The following is a 20,360-nucleotide window of genomic DNA, read 5'->3' as shown; positions in this document are numbered from 1 at the left end:
AAAAAAACCCAAAAAAACCAACAACAACATAATAACCTTTAAGCATAAAACATTAAGGTGCAGCACTGTTTATGAAAGTGCTCTAGAGAATCTCCTGGATTGTTCAAAGTTATTACCATGGGATAACATTGGGATAACATAGTAACAGGGAGCACTGCTCTGTAAATTAGGCTTTAATCCAAAATTTGTTTTAACAGTCTGACCACAAAGAGGTGATTTAGCCGGAACTACAACAGGTGAGTTGATTTGTGCTGTTAATCAAGTCCCTCTCAAAAAACATTAGAGTCACAAGAGTTTTTGTTTGTTTGTTTTTTTTTAGTTTCAAACTACCTTGTCTCTGTTTGGTAATGTGTGGATTGTGTCATCATGGTAACTGCTGAAAATTCTGCCAGTAGAGATGCATGTAGAACATCCCCAGAATGATGTCACTTCAAAGCATCAATAGCTCTTAATGATTGTGTAATCCCGCAGTCCTCCAGGTAAAATCCATAGTTTCTAATCCAGATGACAGTTCCAAGATGGCAGCCGCATTAGTCACGTCAGCGCTGTGTTTCCCTCTAGAGTCTCTTGCATGACCCGGTGCAGTGTACGCAGGCGCAGATGGTGAATAGCAGCGCTGCGGAAACAGGCGGAGGAGAAGCCGCCGCAGAAGAGTCCTGCAGCAGAGGCACGGGAATGACACTTCTGCTTTAGCCCGACACGTTTCACCGTTTTCTCTGTATCTGACGAAGCTGACGGAGCCCGCGCGGGGACGGGAAGGGCGCATTCGGGGGAAGATGGCGGCCGCGGCCTCCTCCTCCTCGGACTGGAGTGTGCTGAGGGACGGCTGCCTGCGCTGCGACGCCGAGGGCCTCCGGAGCCTGTGCTACCACCCGGCCCTCAACGCCATCCTGGCCGTGACGAGCCGGGGCAGCATCACGGTGATCGACGGCACTTCTGGGGCGATCCTCAGGCAGTCCGCGCTGAACGGTGAGCGGATAAACTCTTCCCCAAAAGCACGGCCCTCCGCCCCGCAGACAGTTCCTCCAGCGCCCGGTGTCTGGGGCTGTGCATATGTTTACTGTGGGTGGAAGGAGCCGTCAGATCTGATGTAGGACTAAGCCAGGGCTAATCCATTTCTCAAACCAAATCAAACCAGTGTGAAAGGAGGACTACACAAGGACCTTAATGGGCACAAATCATGTTTAAACCAGGAAACAAATAAGGAATCATGTTAAAGTCAGTCCACAAGAGGCAAAAACTACTAAAAACAAGCGCTGGAACAGGACTAATCCCTGTGTAAACAAGGACTAAATTAGATCTAAACCAGCTCAAAACCTGAACTAAACTTGTACTAAATCAGGTCTAAACCAGGACTTTATGATAGACCTCAGTTCTGTATGGCCTTCCTGTTACATGGCGGTTTCCCGGTGTTATGCCACTAACTTGCTCCTGAATTAACTCGTCTTCTCTTAGCTTCATTTAAGTCCTTTTTATTTCCGTTTTGCTGCTTAACTCAACACATTATGAGCTCAGATCTGTCCTCTCATCATTCCGCTTTAACACTGTGCTTTCTCTTTCGCCATGTTACGTCTTAAATCTGCGTTTAACATGAAAATACCAAAACATGCGAGCTGTACAGCGTTTCAAAGCGTGTAGTTGCTTTTATCTGGGCAAACAACTATCATTTTAACAGTAGTTAAGTAAATATAAAACCCAGGCACCACAATTCGTCTTAAGAAATAGATTTTGCTTGTCTAATTTCAGATATTTTACTAAAAGTGAACATTATTTGATGACTAGCTTCATGTCAACACTAGCGCTAACGTCTGCCGCTCCGCTAAACACGGGCCTATTTATTTCACACCAAAAACATCCACTTTTCATGCAAGTTTTGTCATGACAGGACCCGTGATGAAAAGTAGATTATGTTTGTCTTTTTTGATGGTTAAACACAAGTGCTGTTGAATGTTTTTTCAGTGTGGAGAGAGAGATGTGATGTTGTCAGTGGGTTAGCTGTTAGCATTAGCATAGCGCTAGTTTAGCCTCCCCCTGTCACTTTGTGTTGGACTAATGGCCACTCATTGCTTTAGAATGGAAACTAACCGCGATGCTGGCTCTCACACACTGTTTCTGGACTCTGGTGAACTGGTAGTGAAGGTAATCCAGTCAGGGATAGAGCGAAGTTAAAGTCATATGGCAAAAATGAATTAAAATTATGGCTGTGTTTTGCTTTGACACATAACTGTTACTATCAGCAATTATGTTTTTATGTCAACTCCTATGGTGCAAAACCAGGACTAAAGCAGGGCTGAATCACGACTGAACCAGAGCTGAACCAGGGCTAAACCAGGACACCAGGACTATCACTCATCTCAGAATAGCTGACAGAAGCAACTGTAAAGCTATTCTGATTGTTTAGTTGTAGATTAAATCGGTTGTGTCCAAACTGAGATGGCGTGGACATGCACAGAGGTGCCATGGAGATGCAGAGAGCTGCCATGAAGCGGGAGGCCTAAAGGAAGACCACAGAGACATGGAGTTTGATGATGCAGAGTAGAGGGTCAGATGGAGCAGAGGATGCAAAGGATGCAGAGGATCATAGAGAGCAGTGGATGCAGAGGAGAGGGTCAGACAAAGCAGAGGATGCAGAGGAGAGGGTCACAGGGAGCAGAGGATTCAAATGAGTCTAGTTAACATTTATCTAACCATATTTTCACTATTGCTGGTTTGACATAAGGGGATTTTTGGTTTCATTGGAGTATATTTTTATGTCCAGCATAAAGTAGTGCTCAGAGAAAGTGATAGTTTGGTCAGTCCTACCGTTATAATAATGTGGGAGTGTGATGAAGTGAAAGTGGCTTAAATCCAATGCCTGTGTAAGGATATGAAAACAGTTGGTCCCTCAGCGTTCCTCACTTATTCCTCGAGGCTTGGGAGAGGAAGAGATCGGAGTTATAAAAGTGATCCAAATCCTAATTAAAAGCCAGTCTGATCATTTTATTTGGTCCTATATACACAAAACTGACTCTCGTGAGCTTTAAGTCATGGAATAATGTTGTTACCTCCTCAAAAACAGACCTGGAGTTGTGTTTTATTTCATTCACACATGTTTGTGTAACCCTTTATTATTAATCTGTCTACATCTCCAAAGCTCAAAATGGTCCATTCCACCTTGTGATGTCATGAAGTGATAGTTTTCAAGTTAACAGCTTTTTACCTTTTAATTCAGTAGACACTGGTAATTTCTGGTCTGAAATCATCCAAATAATTCTAGTGAAAGTGTATGGAGTTTAAAAACACAGTGGAGCACTTCCTGCATTACCACATGACTTCACAAGGTGGAACAGAGTGTTTTCATTTTGAGAGAAGAACTCTCAAACTCCTAAATTTGTAGGGTTTGTGTGTTAAACATGTGTGAATGAAACAAAACACAACTCCAGGTCTGTTTGTGGTGAGGAAACAACATTAGAACAGAGATCAGAGACTAGTTTAATATGGGCCTTTTAAGGAATCTGGTTTAGGCTCAACAGTTTTATTTAATTTTCTGACTGAAGTTTGTATTTATGTTTTGATACGATTAAGTGTACATTTTTAATGGAAACTGGGAGTATTCCCATTTGAGAGACTGAAATCTGAGCTTTAAACTAATCCAAGAAACTCATTTGATTCTATTGCAATAAATCATGCAAACTAACACTATCATATTGTGGGTGACAGTGGCTCAGTTTGTCGAGCATTTGTCCATTGACCTGAAGGTTGGTGGTGGAAAGTGCTATATAAAAATGTGAGCATATTGTGATTCAGTTCTGTCTTTTGCTGAAACAGGTGACGTTGTGGTGACGTTGTGGTGACGTTGTGGTGACGTTGTGGTGACGTTGTGGTGACGTTGTGGTGACGTTGTGGTGACGTTGTGGTGACGTGGCATTGTTGTGAACACAGTTTGTTCCTTATTGTACTGTTATTATTGTTAGTTACTGCTATATGTTGGACCTAGAGCTGTAGGGTTGGGTTGTGTGTGTATGTTTGTGTGTGTATGTAGAGTTGAGTTGTTTTACATTGACTGTATATATAAATGGGTATAGCTAACCTGCTAGCTGCCATGTTCCAAATGATCATGGCTGTTCTTCTGGCTCCATCGACTCCTATTCACTTTATATTGAAAAACTGTCACCCCTTCTCTGTAACTGCTGCTGTCAAACTCGTCATTTTAGTCTTAAAATGTTCATGTTAACCCTCTACATGATCCTGGTAGTTTTATTTTGCTATTGTTTCCATAAATCAAGATATGAACATTAATATCAGACAAATCAGGTGCCTTCTTTCCCAGACAATGCTCCCGCTAGCGTTAGCAACAGATATGATTAACTATGTTGCTAAATGCCCACTCCCTGCTAAACCAGTGGTGTGGGCGGGAAGGGGTGTTACCTTCAACAGCTTTGCTCCTGATTGGCTCTTTGGTTGCTATGATAATCATGATCTGAATTCCAAATATGGAACTTGGCTCCAATTTGGCCCCCATAAGGGGCTAGTCTCAATGAACTTCATTTGACTGGAGCCAAACGCTATGGGTGACGTCACACTCACTTAGACCACTTCTTTATACAGGCTATGATGTAGACTTGTGTGTAGACGTGTGTGAAGAGCTGTGTGTAGATGTGTGTTTATAGAATTGTTGTGTCCTGGGCGTGTATCAATACTTCTGGTTTGTTTTTCTTACAGACTCTATTGGTGACACTGGTTGTGTTTTTAGAAACTCGTGGAGGACTTGAGTCTGTGACTCACACCTCAGTGTTTATTTACCTGGTGTGATGTCGTCTGGTACAAGTCTGACAGGCTGGGTTCTCTACTCTGTGTACTACTCCAGTTTTTTATTCATAATATAGTTACCTCTGCAGTTCTTCTTCAAAGTAACGCTATTCTGTTTTGTTCTAGATAATGATTTTAAGCCTAAAACTTTAATCTTATAATTGAGTAAATTAATTTTTCCGCTCATATAGTCTATTTTAAGAGCAGTACTTTGTGAATGCTCTTATGATCTCTGAAGCTAAGCAGAGTTGGGCCTGGTTAGTTCTGGTAACTGTTGTTGTGTCCTTAGGCAAGACACTTTGTCACACCCATCTTGCCTAGTATGAATGTGTCATTGGCCCCTCACCAAACACTCACCATACACTCATAATACAGATTGGCAGGCTCAATTCTGTCTGTCTAATGCAGTAAATAGTATGTTGATCGTCTGGAAAAGCTCTGTATAAAACAAATCCTTTGTTATAATTATTGGATGGGAGACCGCTGGGAATACCAGGTGTAGTAGTGATGTTGTGTCCTAGGGCAAGACAGGAGCTGTGTTTTATAGTGATGAGCAGATCCAACTTTTTCAGTTCTGATACTGATTCCCTAATATCAACCAATACCAGAGCAGAGACTGAAAAAAGCTTTTTTTCACTAAAATAAAATAAAACTGGTCCTTATGTATTATGTGTCTCTTACTTATCTCTCAAGTATCTACAGAACAGCTTTGTATAAACAGAAATTCAAATGCTGAGATTTTCTGATTTTCAGTATCTGTGTCGATATCTAATACCAGTTTTGGATTGGGGCATCCCGAGTGTTTTATTATTGTGTTTCCCTCTCTGTAGTGTCCCCCGGTGGCCATGTGCAGTACCAGTACTTTATCTTTTATAATAGTATGAAGTATTGTTATGTTTCCCCCTTTATAGAATCCCCTGGTGGGCATATGCACTACTGGTACTTTAGATTGTCTTTTATAATGGTATGATGTATTGTTATCTTTCCCTCTCTACAGCATCCCCTGGTGGGCATGTGCGGTGTCAGTATGTCCCGGCTGTAGATAAAGTCTTGTTTGTGGACGACTTTGCGGTTGGATGCCGTAAAGACCTGAACGGGATCCTTCTTCTGGACACGGCTCTGCAGACACCGGTGTGTAAAGCTGAGGACGAGGTACAACTGGAGCTGCCCGTCACAGAGGTGAGACTAAGACTCCTTCTACATGGGAAATGTCCCAAAGTGTGGCTTTAACTTTCTATCTCCAGAGTCATGCAGGCACACGTTACTGAAATCACATGACATGTATATATGTAATGGGCTGTGGTCTCTATAATTCAAACATGTAGCTATTCACTGAAGATTACAATACTTTACCTTGAATCCTTTGTAAAACAACACAGCGCACAAAGGAAAACTATAATCCAATCAGAAAGCAGAATCAGCCTCACATGACTCTCTCTCTCTTTGGATTTCAGTTTCAATGCTGAAGTTGGTTTAAACCTAAAATGCCTCTCTCTGATCTGAATGATCACTACCTAAACCCCAGCACCTGCAGCCAATCATGACTCAGTGCTAATGCAGCCCCTGCAGCTCAGTGAGTGAATTCTGGAGATTCTTTCAGATCATTCAGAGCATCAAAAATCAAAGTGAAACTTATAAAACACGTTAATATGTTGTTTTGGGCGAACATAGCATTTTCAAAATAACTAAAGGTAGCATAGTGATCATGGTGATGTTATGTGTTACAGTTAATACCCCAGAAATGTAAAATACCTCCCCTTTAATACCCCATAGGAATAAAATACCCCCTCTTTAGGCTCTGGTGACACTGGTGATAATATCTTTTTTAAAGCTGAGGCAGGAAACACAGCTCATCTTAAACATTACTCCTGTTTGTTTGTGTCCAGGCACAGCAGATGCTCTCAGCCTGCCAGGAGAAGATCGACATCTCAAACACAGAGGGATATGACCTGTTCATCTCTCAACTCAAAGAGGGGCTCAAGAACTCCTCCCACGAGACCGCAGCCAATCACAAGGTGGCAAAGGTAAGTAACAGCCAGTCACAGCGCAGCAAAGTACCGTATTTTCCGCACTATAAGGCGCACCTTCAATGAATGGCCTATTTTAAAACAAATTTCATATATGGGGCGCACCGCATTATAAGGCGCATAGAATATAAACTACTATAGTATCCACGAGATAGAGCTGCGCTAAAGGGAACATCAACAAAAGAGTCAGATAAGTCAGTCAGTCAAACTTTATTAATAGAATAAAAAAAAAAAAACTTCTGAAAACTTTGTTCACTCACAAAACAAGTATAGTAACTCTCGAAATAGTGCAACGTAATAACAATAACTCAACGCTGTTCAAACGTTAATGTCCATATTCACAATATCTCCCAGCCTTGTTTAGTTGTAAACACGTGAAAGAAACACGTAAAGCCTCACTTTTTCAGTTCATTCCTCATTCACGAATCCGTCGAGTTCTTCCTCTTCAGTGTCTGAGTTGAACAGTTGGGCGTCAAAATCGCCATTATCCGTGTCGCTGCTGTTGTCTGGCAGTTCAGTGACAATTCCTGCCTTCGTGAGCTCGGACCACAGTTGAGACTGATATATCAGCCCAGGCATCCGCAATCCATTGGCAGATTGTGGCGTATGTCGCCCGGCGCTGTCTCCCCGTCTCCCCGTTATCCCTATAGCGTCGGATCCTGTCGTCGCAGATAGAGCGCGGTTGCGGACTTTCCAGCAGCGTAACTCCGCGCCCAGTCGTGCTCTCATGTAAATTCAAACGGCGTCTCAAAGCGGAGACATGGGGTTATCTAAATATTTTACCATCATTACAGTAATCTGCCTCTGTTGTCCTGAAGGTGACGAATGAGAGCGCGGGGCTGCGGGGATTTTCCCAGTCATTTATTCGATGCGTAAAAGAAAAAATACGGATGGATGTGTAAAATAGAAGTAGTTGTGTGGAAAAAAATGCACTAAATTCTGATACTTCGTTCAACATGATTTTTGTGGCTAAAAAAGAATAAAAGTCTAGGTCTAGGTGAGCTATACTGCCCCAGAGTGTGCTCAGTCCTTAAAGGGTTATTACCGCTATTACTTCGGCGACGCCTTCTGACTACGGGTGTCATAATTGACCAATATTGATCCATATATAAGGTGCATCGGATTATAAGGCGCACTGTGGGTTTTTGAGAAAATTAAAGGCTTTTAGGTGCGCCTTTATAGTGCAGAAAATATGGTAATAGCCAATCACAAGGAGGCAAAGATGAGTCTCAGCCAATCACAAGGAGGCAAAGATGAGTCTCAGCCAATCACAAGGCGGCAAACTAACAGCCAATCACAGGAAGGCAAGGCCACAGCCAATCACAGGAAGGCAAGGCCACAGCCAGTCATTGCAAGGGGGAGTAACAGCCAATCACAAGGAGACAAAGGTGATTCTCAGCCAATCACAAACTGACTAAACCCTTCACCCCCTTACGCCTGTATACCTGTGTCCTTCTGCATCACGTAACCAAACTCACCAAATTAGATAAAATTTCAAATGTCTTCTGTCTATCTTTTTCTTTTAGTGACTTTTAAATTTTTTTGGTGACATTCATAATGTTAAATATTTTTTAAATGGACAAAAATATATAAAAAAAAAACAACACCTTTAATAAACGGGATTCAGACTGTGAGTCACGTCCCAGAATCCTGTGTCTGTTCATCCCTGTCTCGTTTCAGACTACATTCAGTGTCATTCCTCTCCTCCTCTCCTTTTTCTCTCCCTCTCTATCCTCACTTTTTCTCCTTCTCTCTCTCTCCCTGCACATACACGTTTTATTTCTTCTCTACCTATTTTCCCCCTTTTATCCCTCCTTGCTCTATTCTCTCTGACTTTCCCTCTATCTCTCTTTACTTCACTCTCCTCTCTCCACTGTCTTCATCTCTTAACTCCTCATCCTCTCTCCTTCTTTGGCTTCTTTCTCCTTCTCTCTCTCCCTTGTTCTCCCCCCCCCTTTCCCTCTCTTCTCCTCTTCTCCCTCTCCTTCTCTGTTGGTGTGCCAGTGTCCGGTCTCTTTGACTTTAGGCTTTGATTCTGGTGTGGTTTGTCCTTTCAGAGCTTCCGTACTTTACATTCTGCTCACTGCGCCCTGGTCTTAAATCTGGAGCGACTCCAAACTGAAGTGAAAGCTCCTCCAGAGACTCAGACGATAGAATGCTCTTTCACTGCAACAAAGACACGATTATTCTATAAATGTTTTATTACATTATTAGGATTTTAGATTTTCTGTTGTGGTGGTTTTTAGTCGTGGCAGTGTATGTGTCGCTATGTCTGTGTGTGTGTGTGTGTGTGTGTGTGTGTGTGTGTGTGTGTGTGGGGGTGTGTGTGGGGGGGTGTGTGTGTGTGTGTGTGTGGGGTGTCGCTTTGTCAGGGTGTGTGTGTCGCTTTGTCAGTGTGTGTGTGTTGCTATGCCAGTGTGTTTGTCAGCTGGAAGAACATAACCATCAGTTTGGGTTAATAGGGGATGGCTTACTATATTATTTTGTCATTCCTATCAGAAAATCACAAAATGAATAGATCCATTCTCAGTTTACACTGTTCGCAATGTGCCAATTACTACTGACAAGTTTTAGAATTTAAATGTGTAAAATAATGAAATATGAAATTAAATAGTCAAAATGATGCTTTAATATAGTAAAATGTAATAAAAATGATAAAATAGGCCCCTGTTTGGATGTTGATGCTCATACATAGGTTTATAATGTTGATCATGTTTATCATTCCCATTTACATAATTACATATTTAAAATAAGTGTCTGAATATAAAGCAAGGTTAATGCTGAATTCCCCTCTCCTACCACAAGGGGGACCACACCCCTTCTCATAATAATTGGACATTAAAATCTGATATCGTAATGTCGCCAGGTTTGATTTAATTTAAAGATGACTCTTCTTCCTTTTTCCCTTGTTGCATAAATGCTCCAAACCAGTCTTCTCTAAAGGAGGACTAGCTGTATACCTCTGCATTAAAAACACTCAAAACTGACTAATGACCATTAGACAGGACAGGATCTTGATTTTTTTATATTTGGTTTTGTTTTGGTCTTGTTCTGTCTTTATTTCTCCAGCAAAGTTTTGGAAATCAATTTTGTTGTTGTTCTGCATCCCTCCCTCAGTGGGCGACGGTGCTCTTCCGGCTCCCTCATCACGTTCTGAAGCTCGTGGCCAGTAACGTCGTGAACGAGCTGAAGAAGATAAACCAGAACGTGGCTGCACTGTCCGTGGCATCCTCAATCTTGGACAGACTCAGTTACCTTCTGTCCAGCGCTCGGCCGGAGCTCGGGGTGGGGCCAGGGAGGTCTGTGGACAGGTTAGTACTTTTCTCCTCTAACACCTGGACAATAAGAGAAATGATTATGAATAGATTTACTGCTATCATTGTCGTCTATGTCGGGCAGTTTTAAACAGACCCAGGATCATTTACAACTCTTAAATTTATCCTAGAATCTAATGTTTGTAGAGGTCTGACGCACTTGTTTGCTTTATCTCAAGTCATTTCTCTTTGTGCTGTATTTACTGTCATGTTGCTATGGTAACAGATGCTAACGTGAGCAGTATTTTTCATTCATCGTTCTTTTATAGAAAGTAAAAAAAAGCATGTTGTTTTTCAGGTCGTTGATGTATAGCGAGGCGAACCGCAGAGAGACTTTCACCTCATGGCCTCATGCTGGGTACAGATGGGCTCAGCCCGATCCCATGGCCCAGGCCGGGTTCTATCATCAGGTACCTGCACAGAACTAAATATAAAAAAATATACAGTTCATACTGTATACCCCTAGGCCGGGGTGTGTCACCAGGTACCGGCACTTTAATATAGAACTAAATATAACAAGTATATAGTATATTGTCCTATGGCTCAGGCCGGGTTCTTTCATCAGGTAACTGAGTTTAAACATGTTTAAATAAATATAACCTAGTAACACTATACACTCTATCAGAACTGTATTTTTGAGGTCTTAATTTTTAGCCGCCTGTGCATTTGTGGTGAACATTTTTATTGTAAAAAATAAAATCTGAAATGTCGAGTGGAATAATTAACATCTGTAACACATTAATGATATTAATGTGTTGCAGCTCTTTTTTTTCATGATATTTTTTTTTAGGAAAGGTTTTACTTAGAACATCCTGCTTTATGTTATAGATTTTAAAAAAACATACATGAATGGTGTATGTTTGACCGAGGCTCCCCTAGGCTCCTATGACCAGCTCAAAAAGCAAAGGATCATGGTCTATGTAGTTTTCTGCTTGTTTTAGTGTAGCTCACTTGGAGAATTATAAAACTCAAATCTAATTGCGTTTCCTGTTTCCTGTTCCAGCCGGCTTCCACAGGTGACGACAGGGCCATGTGCTTCACCTGCAGCGTGTGTCTAGTCTGCTGGGAGCCGACAGACGAGCCCTGGTCAGAACTCCTGCTCTTATGTCACTGATAATGGGAATATTCTATATTTGCAGATACAGATATTTAGTTCAAACTGAGGCTTATAAAGTTATCTTAACATAAGTTGATGTTAAAATCACAACATAACAAAATATATTTATCTGGGATATAAAATCATTTGTTATTGATTTTCCTTTAAACCTTTATTTCACTAAATAAGGGTGATGTCCCTTATTTTTATTTGTCAAATCATAACTTTTGCAATTTTGAAGTTTTGAACTTTGTTTACATTATGGTTGCTCGGTAAGAGTTATGAAATTACTTTTAGGTATGTCATATTTGCTGCCCATGTTTATAAACTTCACGAAGAAAAAAAAAAACAACTAAAAAACTAGCCAACATTTTTTGTCAGGTTTTAAATATAATGATGTTAGCTGTTTTAGTAGAATTGAGTAGTCTAACCTGTCTCATGCACTGTAATGTGACTGTAGTAATCTCTTCCAGGTCAGAGCACGAGCGTCACTCCCCAAACTGCCCCTTTGTAAAAGGGGAGCACACCCAGAATGTCCCCCTGTCTGTGACCTTAGCCACCAGCCCAGCACAGCTCCCTAACAGCCCTGATCTCTCTGACCCCATCTCCTGCTATGGCTTCGGATCCTGCCCACAGTTCCTTGCCGCCGCCACCAGGAGGGGCAAGGTCTGCATCTGGGACGTCTCCAAAATGATGAAGGTTTGTGCAAAGCACTTGTCAGGACTAAAACTGGACTGTAGACCCAGTGGACTGTAGACCCAGTGGACTGTAGACCCAGTGGACTGTAGACCCAGTGGACTGTAGACCCAGTGGACTGTAGGACCAGTGGACTGTAGGACCAGTGGACTGTAGGACCAGTGGACTGTAGGACCAGGGGACTGTAGACCTGGGAGACTATATGTTGTTTGCTGCAGTATGAATACTGTTTACTTTACTCTTTATTTTGAAAATGAAAATGGAAAAATTAAATTTCAGGCTCACTGACCACCAGAGGACAATACTGTCAGACGCTCATAGAGCCATAGTTACAATCATAGTTTTTTATTATAAATAGAAATGCTTTTATGTCCCTATATGTTTTCAGGTGCACCTTAAGTTTGACCTGAACCCGTATGACCCTGTGATCTTGCGCCAGCTGCTGGTCTGCAGTGGAGAGCAGAGCCATGGCCTCAGTGAGTCCAGGAGACCCACTCTGGCCTGGTTAGAGGAGTCCTGCTCCGACCTGCCCAAGCTCGAGGGTGACAGGTACTAATATACTTTCACATTCTGTACAAGGTGTTTACTTTTATTTTATTAAGATGCGAGTTTGGTCACAGGTGAATCTCCCCTGAGTTCAGATGGGCGTCATTGACAGGTGGATTAATTAATCAGGGACAGACATGTAGTCCATGTGTAAAAACAAATATGGCTGCTTACATGGAAAAAAAGGACAAAAATATCACAGGACTGAAAAACATGGCAGATTTTTGCAGAATCATTGAGTGAAGCACTAAACTCTGTTTATCTGAGGGGAGAGAAATGTGATTTTGTTTGTAAATCATGGATGACCAATGAGCTTCTTTGACGTCTATCACTGAAATTAACTAATCTGATTGGACGATCATGTTTTGCGATCATGAGCAGTTTGCTCTCAGCACACACAGCCTCATCTTTAGGATACACATTAATATACTGTATATTATAAAATAAAACACTGTTTATTGTGTTTCTAGTGACGACCAGCTGGAGGACTCGGACAGTGAAGATCATTCCAGATCAGAGTCTGTGACAGGTAATGTAACATAACTCATTATTTTATTTGATGAAGACTTTGCTCTAACTGAAAACATGCCATCCATAAACATGGATTTATGGAGTTTACATTTGATTTCATCTTTAGTAGCTCCATTTGATTTAAATGAATAGTGTTGTCTTTTTGATAAAACCTTTTCCTGTCATGGCTGAAGTCAGTGTTCGGAGCGATGTCACGTTTGTGTCACATCAGCTCATTGAAATTTTGGACGTGTTTTTTTTACTATGACATATCTCACCTTAAAATTGCAGTTTAACAGTAACAAGGATATAACTGTTACAAAGTGTAAAAGGTTGAGGTAATAAGTTAGGCTAAGCCAAACTACTGTTAGCGGTGACCAGCAGCTAGTGAGATAATGGTGGTAGAAGAAGTGCTTAATTTTGTAAAGTAAAAGTACAGATACTGGAGCAAAAAATATTCAAGTGAAAGTATACTTTCACTCAAGTATATTTTTTCATGTGATACAAGTACACTTTTAAAAATGTACTAAAAGAGTAAAAAGTAAGTATTTTGCACAGATTTTGATAAAGATTTGTGCTGATTTCTGCTTTGAACATGTTAAAATAAACCGTCAGCCTTTTCAGCAGGTCTCAAACTATAATGAAAAATACTTTGTACTTTCTACTCCACTACATTTTTTAACTGGACTGAAAAGTAAGATACCGGCTCTCAAATGTAGTGAAGTAAAAGTAAAAAGTTTACACTTTAAAAGCTACTTAAGTAAAGTACAGATGCATAAAATTTATAACTAAGGGCAGTACTTTACTACTTTTACTATGTTACCTTCCACCACTGGATGTACACACTGCTAGTCCTGTGTGATGCTAGCTTTTGACTCTATTATTTACATATTTGATACAGTATTTGGTTAAACAGATGCTTTTGAAAGGAAACTGTTTCGTTTGATGAGTAAAGAACAAAAACAAAGCTGGAAATCGGCTGTGAAGTTTTCGATCGTTCCCAGAAGAACACTTTACAAACCCCTTAGTCAGAAACATAATGATAAGCTATTGTCTTCGTTGTTTGGTATTTAAATCAGACCTATTCTGCCAAATTGACCTTTCAGAGTGTTTAACCATATTATAGGTGTTTCACTATTTACTCACCTGAAGTTGTATTTGGAGTGATTCATGTTTGGGTAATCTTTAATCTCTTAATTTCAAGACGCCATTTTCCAGATCAACCCCCCTTTTTCACCTTCACCGGTACACGCCCACTACTATCTACTTACTTCAGTTTAATTTTCTTAATTGGTGATACTTGTGGGATTTGGCAGCGGCAGTCATTTTGGTACAAATAAAAAAATAGGCTGCTCGCTAGTGTGCTAACAGCATGCGGTGCTTTGTTGTGATAACGTTTATGGCAACATAAGCTCCCACTGGGCATTTTTTTCTAACAATTATCAAGCTGTTTTAGATCAATATTGCGGCTTAAAATGCCCAGATTCTAACATAATGATCTATAGATGTCAAAGATTATAAGTATACAACACACACAAGCACAATAGGCCTGGAATCTCTTTTAAATCAGCCGTAAAGACTGTTGCTCCTCTTGTTCCAGGCCCTCAGTCTCAGTGGGACAGCATGGATGTGCACCTCTCCGTCTCTGCACTCTCTGTTCTACAGCAGCCGGAGAAGCTTCAGTGGGAGGTAGTGGCCAGTGTGTTGGAGGACACCGTGAAGGACCTGGAGGAACTCGGGGCCAATCCCTCATCTCTTACCCAGCCCTCGAAGCCCCTGGGCCAGCCTAAACCCAAGGACCGACCCCCAGAGCACCATAACATTCCCTTCCCTTGCCTTTTAGCTGGAGGTCTGCTGAGTTACCGCTCTGCTCCCAACAACACGCCCACGGCTTCCACATCTCCACGCCGCTCTGAGCCTCTGCAGGATCACGGAGCTATGGACATCGAGAACGCTCAGACCACTTCCTCGCACGACTCCCAAACCCCAAGCCCCGCCCCCTCTGGACCCAACGCCAGGCGGTCTGTCCCAGTTTTGCTCCTGTACAGTATCCGCGAAGTGGATGACAAAACCACGGGACAAGTTTTTACACAAATGAATAATTTAATGAGTAATCACGAGGAAGGCTTTACCGTACCACAGATAATCGAGATGGAGTTTGATTCACACGAACAGCTCCTCCTACAGGACCCTCCCATCACCTACATCCAGCAGTTTGCAGACGCGGCAGGGAACTTGGCCGCTTTAGATGGACATGTGGACAAATGGAGCACGCTAGCATCTGCGGCTAACGTCTCCACCCCTTTCCCCAAACCCGGCTCTTTAGTGCAATGCTTACGTTTACCCAAAGCGCTAGAAAACGAAAATCTGTATGTGGATTCCATAACGCCTTGCTACGACGGCGTGCACTTACTAATTGGTTTGCAACAGAACTGTGGTGCAGAGTCACTAACCGCTACCAATCAAGTAGAAGCTTTGAATAACCTGAACCGGCTGCACTCGGCTCTGAGCAAAGCGGACAATTTGCACAATGGCGTTGAAAGCCATCCTAAAACAGGAAGTCAAACACAATTAATATTGCCCCCAAACGACCAGGAGGAGCACCCGCAGAGGGCGCTAAACCAGGGTGGAGGTTATTTAGCGCTGTACAAACTAAATTACTCCACCCGGATAGTCACTTTAGACGAGGAACCGGTGAAGCTACAGCAGATTAGCGACCCGTTGGATGCTATCACCTCATTAATTTTGTTACCGCCAGACGTTTTGGACAGTAGGGAGGAGGACAGTGAGGAGAGCCAGGACGATACACCTAAGAACGGGGCGCCGAAGAGCGGAAAGAGCTCGCCACAGACGCCGCTTGGGCAGGCAGCGAGGAGAGCGGAGGTGGTAGTACAACATTTACACAATATGATTTAGAAGGAAAACCATTTATACTTGTAAAATGGAGAGATTGAATTTCAAAGCTTTTGCTATCGATACTTTGCAGCTGATGTCATCAACATTCCCTGGGGGTCTGGTGAGAACGAGAGGCACTGCTCTGGCTGAAGCTCTGTCGCTCAAATTAGACTTTAAAGGTCCTATAGTATGTATTATTCTTGTGAGCTTTAAGCCATGCTATAATGCTATTACATCCTCAAAACATTTTACCTTTAGTTCAGTAGAGATTGGCAATTCCAAGGCTGAAATCATCCAAATGATTCTTGTGAAGGTATGTGGAGTTTAAAAACAAAGTATAGCACTTTCTGTATTACCACATGACATCACAAGGTGTTTTCTGTTTGAGAGATGAACTCAGCTTAAATCTGCAGGGTTTGTGTGTTAAACATGTGTGAATGAAACAAAACACAACTCCAGGTCTGTTTGTGATGAAGAAACAACATTAGAACAGAGATCGAAACACCTAAACAGGTCTATGAATGCTCATATTGCTACTCTGCAGTGACATTATGATGGGGGTGTTCTGCATGCATGTGTATGGCGAAATGTTTGGCAGTTATGACTGTGACAAAAGGCACACAATAGCACAGCCAAAAATGTTTTAAGATTATTTGAAAACTCTTGAAAAAATCCAAAAGAGATTTAAAGAGCACATTTCCAGGAGCCTGTGATCAATCTTTCAAAGCGTTCATGGTCCTATTTAGCAGTTTGATTTTCGACAAAAAGATGAGAGTGACTCACTGAAACTGTTGGTTTGTGACTGTAATGTTATTTGAGAGGGACTTGTTTAACAGCACAAATCAGCTCACCTGTTGTAATTCACCTAAGTCAGATGTTTTATCGTCAGATTGTGTTAAAATAAAGCTCAGATTAAAGTCTAACAGAGCTTCAGACCAGAGTCAGAATCAGAAGACTTTTATTGCCATCGTCTGTGAACACCGTTCACAAACTAGGAACTTACTGCGGTGATAAAGTGCAACATAAAAACACACTAAATAAATACAAATAAGGGCATGCACAAAGTAAAAAAAATATATGCTTAAAAATAAAATAAAATACTTGGAGGTAGACAGAGCAGTGCCTACAATTAGCATCACACCCCTAGGGAATGTTGATGGCAGTATCACTTTATGACCTAAAAACATGCTGTTTGAATCCCTTTTGTAGGTGGTGGGGCTGGGACACTTGGTGGTGACGAGCAGAGCAGGGTTTATCATGATCCTAGACCTGTCCACGCTGGAGGTTCTGGCCAAAGTCGAGCCTCCAAAGAGAGAAGACTCCAGCGACGAAACAGATCCATTTGTGTCTGTGACCTACTGCTCTGGGACCGATCGCCTCTGCGCTGCCACCAGAGGTCAGTCATGAGCAGGAGGACATGGCAGAGTTTACAGAGTCACCTAAAACGATGAAAATGACCTATTAGACCCAGTTCTTTTAGCTTCAAGACATTTTTGTAAATAGTTTCAGGCTGAAGACACTGAATATTAAAATTCCAACTATTCCACACTAAGTTTTTTGTGCAACCACTAAATCTACACATTATTGTTTCCCTGCAAGTGATGAAAATGTTTGTTTACGTTTTGCTTAGAAGAAAGATGTACTATGTAACTCTTCTAGTGGACGGTCTGCTACCTGCTTGTCTGCATGGAGATGTTAACAGCTTCCTAGAATGTTCCACTGTATAGCATAAAATTGTGTGTGAATGTGGTTTTTAAATAAATCCAAGGTAGAAAAGTTTGATACCATACACTGGAACATTACAGGCCAGGGATGGAGCTGTTCTCACTGACCAAATCTCATTTCACGTCTCATCTTGTGGAAATTGTGTCTCATCCCATTATTATTATTGGCCTAGCAATAACATATTAATGGAGAAACATTGGTGGTGAACCCCTCACCACAAAAGCTACATAGTGCATCTTTAAATATTAGAATTTTATTTTGGATGCAATTGTTGGCGTCATATGTTTCTTGAATGTATTCCAGTACTAACCCATGTGTGCGTGTGTGTGCAGGCGGAGAGCTTCACTTCCTTCAGATCGGGGGAGTGTGTGACGACGTGGATGATGGAGACATGTTTATTGATGGCCCTCTAACCAAAGGCTCAGAGGTTCTACTGGAGGGAGCCAAGCCCTGCTCCAATCCCTCCAGCCCCGGCATCATAGGTGGGCTTCAAATCAAGACACCCACGCCATTTAGGAGCTACTGTGATAAAATACTTTCACATGAATTAATTTGAACCCACTTTGGGTCCATCCACATGAAACTGTGAACCACACCACCCATTTGAGGCGTCTGAAGCAGGCCCTCAGGAGTACTAGCTCCCAAAGGGGTCTGGCTTACTCTGGTGTGGTAGCCTTTAGTAGGAGCCAAGTAGCGAGAGATGATTGAAAGAGTGCAGACCCAGGTGAAAATGACAAGAAGCAGATATAAACAGAAAAAAAAACTCATCACCAAATGCTGACTTAATCTTGTGATAAAGCTGTGTTTCCAGTAATGTGACTTAAATGTGGAGCCAATGTGTTAGCAAACAAAGCTACCACGTTAGCAACAGCCGATTCCTGTGTAGCGATGCACGGCACTAGCATTGAGGCAGAAAATATTATATTTACAGTGTGTAAGGCATTTAACATTTTGACTTTATTAAGAAAACATGAGTTATGCTCAGTGTCTCTAGGAGCAAAGGTCTGCTCCTCTACCCGGAGCATGGAAACACAACTGGGCTAGAGGGACTTGTAAATTCAAAGTGGAACTTTCTTCTCAGTTGGAAGTCCTATTTTGAAACTCCCTATTGTCCACCTGCTTGACCTGTGAACCTGCTCCTTACTATTCCCATACTATTATATGCTGGTCATTGTTTTTTGGCTTGAAAAGTGGAACATGAAAACATTGATGTTCGCGATCCAACCCGGACATAATTTATGCAAAGCTGAGCCCATCCTCTCAAATGTCCTAACCCTGCCCTCTCTTCTTCTTCTCCTTCTCATCAGGAGTGGACCTTCTGGTGGAGCAGCCTCTGACCGCAGACTGCCTCATGTCTCTGGTGGAACTGACCCGCTTTGAGACACTCACGCCCAGGTTCTCCGCCACAGTGCCCCCCTGCTGGGTGGAGGTGCAACAGGAGCAGCAGCAGAGAAGACATCCTCAACATCTACACCAACAGCACCACGGGGATGCAGCCCAGCACACTAGGACTTGGAAGCTGCAGAGTGACAGGTAAAAGGGGAAGTCCAGGTTCGAGTCTGGGTTTAGACCAGCTTTTTTCTTTGACTTCAATAGTGTCAATAATGTCTGTTCTTTTTTGTTGTTTTTAAGCAAAACATCCACATTTCAGACACAACTATTTTTATTATCCCTCTCCTTCTCTCTCCTCCCCCTCTCTCCCTCCTCCATCTCCTCCCTTCAGCTCCAGTTGGGATGAGCATGTTCTGGAGCTGGTGCTGCCTAAGGCTTGCATGGTGGGACACGTGGACTTTAAGTTTGTGTTGAACTCGAACATCGTGAACATTCCTCAGATTCAGGTCACTCTGCTCAAGAACAAGGCTCCGGGGCTCGGCAAAGTCAGCGGTGAGGAACATTGTCAACCCAGTTACCATCACTTTAAAATAGAATTTTTATTTAAAGGACCTATATTACACAAAACTGACTCTTTAGGCCATGTTATAATACTGTTACGTCCTCAAAAACATACCCGGAGTTGTGTTTTGTTTCATTCACACATATTTGAGTAACACTATATTATTATGTCTGTCTACATCTCCAAAACTCATAATGCTCTGTTCCACGTTGTGATGTCATGTAGTGGTTCTAGTGAAGGTGTATGGATTTTAAAAACACAGTAGAGCACTTCCTGTATTACCACATGGCATCACAAGTGGAATAGAGCGTTTTCAATTTAAGTGAAAAACTCTGAAGCCTAAATATGCAAGGTTTGTGTGTTAAACATGTGTGAACGAAACAAAACACAACTGCAGGTCTGTTTGTGATGAGGGAACAACATTATAACACAGATCAGAGAATAGCGTAATATGGGACCTTTAAACTTAACTTTTGTCTTTGTCTCCTTCTCATTCTTCTTGTCTCAGAAACAGCCGTGGACCGGCCGATCTCCTTCCCTTTGTCGAGCCTCCAGTCAAATGGAGAAAGGAACGGCCCTCTGTTGCACGACTTCAGCGAAGACATTCAGTTCATGGACATTGAGGACACCACAGGTACAAGGACACACACAGGGACACATTGTCTTAAAATGTCCGTATTAACCCGCTCTACATAATTCTGGGTTTTTTATTTCGCTATTGTGTCTGTAACTCAAGATATCAACATTAACATTAATCCAACGCTGTCAATCAAAAGGTTTGATTGATAGTGTTGCTAAGTGTCCGGTCCCTGCTAAACCAAACTGCGGGAAGGGGCATTACCTTCAACACCCTTGCTCCTGACTGGCTC

The 20,360-nt window shown here is 42.0% G+C and overlaps 1 protein-coding gene across 3 annotated transcripts in view; it reads left to right on the top strand.

Annotated features, from left to right (window-relative positions):
- Positions 1-684: 684 nt before the first annotated feature.
- birc6 (baculoviral IAP repeat containing 6) overlaps positions 685-20,360 on the top strand; it is an 88,391-nt gene continuing 68,715 nt past the window's right edge. For 2 of the 3 annotated variants that reach the window (XM_033979517.2, XM_033979511.2), the window contains exons 1-15: positions 685-969; positions 5,786-5,967; positions 6,675-6,812; positions 9,933-10,126; positions 10,428-10,539; positions 11,133-11,215; positions 11,699-11,924; positions 12,310-12,470; positions 12,938-12,996; positions 14,578-15,860; positions 17,082-17,268; positions 17,930-18,079; positions 18,905-19,130; positions 19,321-19,481; positions 20,000-20,125. In XM_033979517.2, coding sequence (XP_033835408.1) covers positions 777-969; positions 5,786-5,967; positions 6,675-6,812; positions 9,933-10,126; positions 10,428-10,539; positions 11,133-11,215; positions 11,699-11,924; positions 12,310-12,470; positions 12,938-12,996; positions 14,578-15,860; positions 17,082-17,268; positions 17,930-18,079; positions 18,905-19,130; positions 19,321-19,481; positions 20,000-20,125 — 3,481 coding nt within the window. In that variant the 5' untranslated portion in view covers positions 685-776. Of the gene's footprint in view, positions 970-5,785; positions 5,968-6,674; positions 6,813-9,932; positions 10,127-10,427; positions 10,540-11,132; positions 11,216-11,698; positions 11,925-12,309; positions 12,471-12,937; positions 12,997-14,577; positions 15,864-17,081; positions 17,269-17,929; positions 18,080-18,904; positions 19,131-19,320; positions 19,482-19,999; positions 20,126-20,360 lie in introns of all 3 variants that reach the window. The other variant, XM_055227418.1, reaches the window with a different exon arrangement.

This window comes from Periophthalmus magnuspinnatus, chromosome 15 (assembly GCF_009829125.3).
Source record: "Periophthalmus magnuspinnatus isolate fPerMag1 chromosome 15, fPerMag1.2.pri, whole genome shotgun sequence".
In the NCBI taxonomy this organism is placed as follows: domain Eukaryota; kingdom Metazoa; phylum Chordata; class Actinopteri; order Gobiiformes; family Gobiidae; genus Periophthalmus; species Periophthalmus magnuspinnatus.
This window is presented reverse-complemented; position numbering and strand designations above follow the sequence as displayed.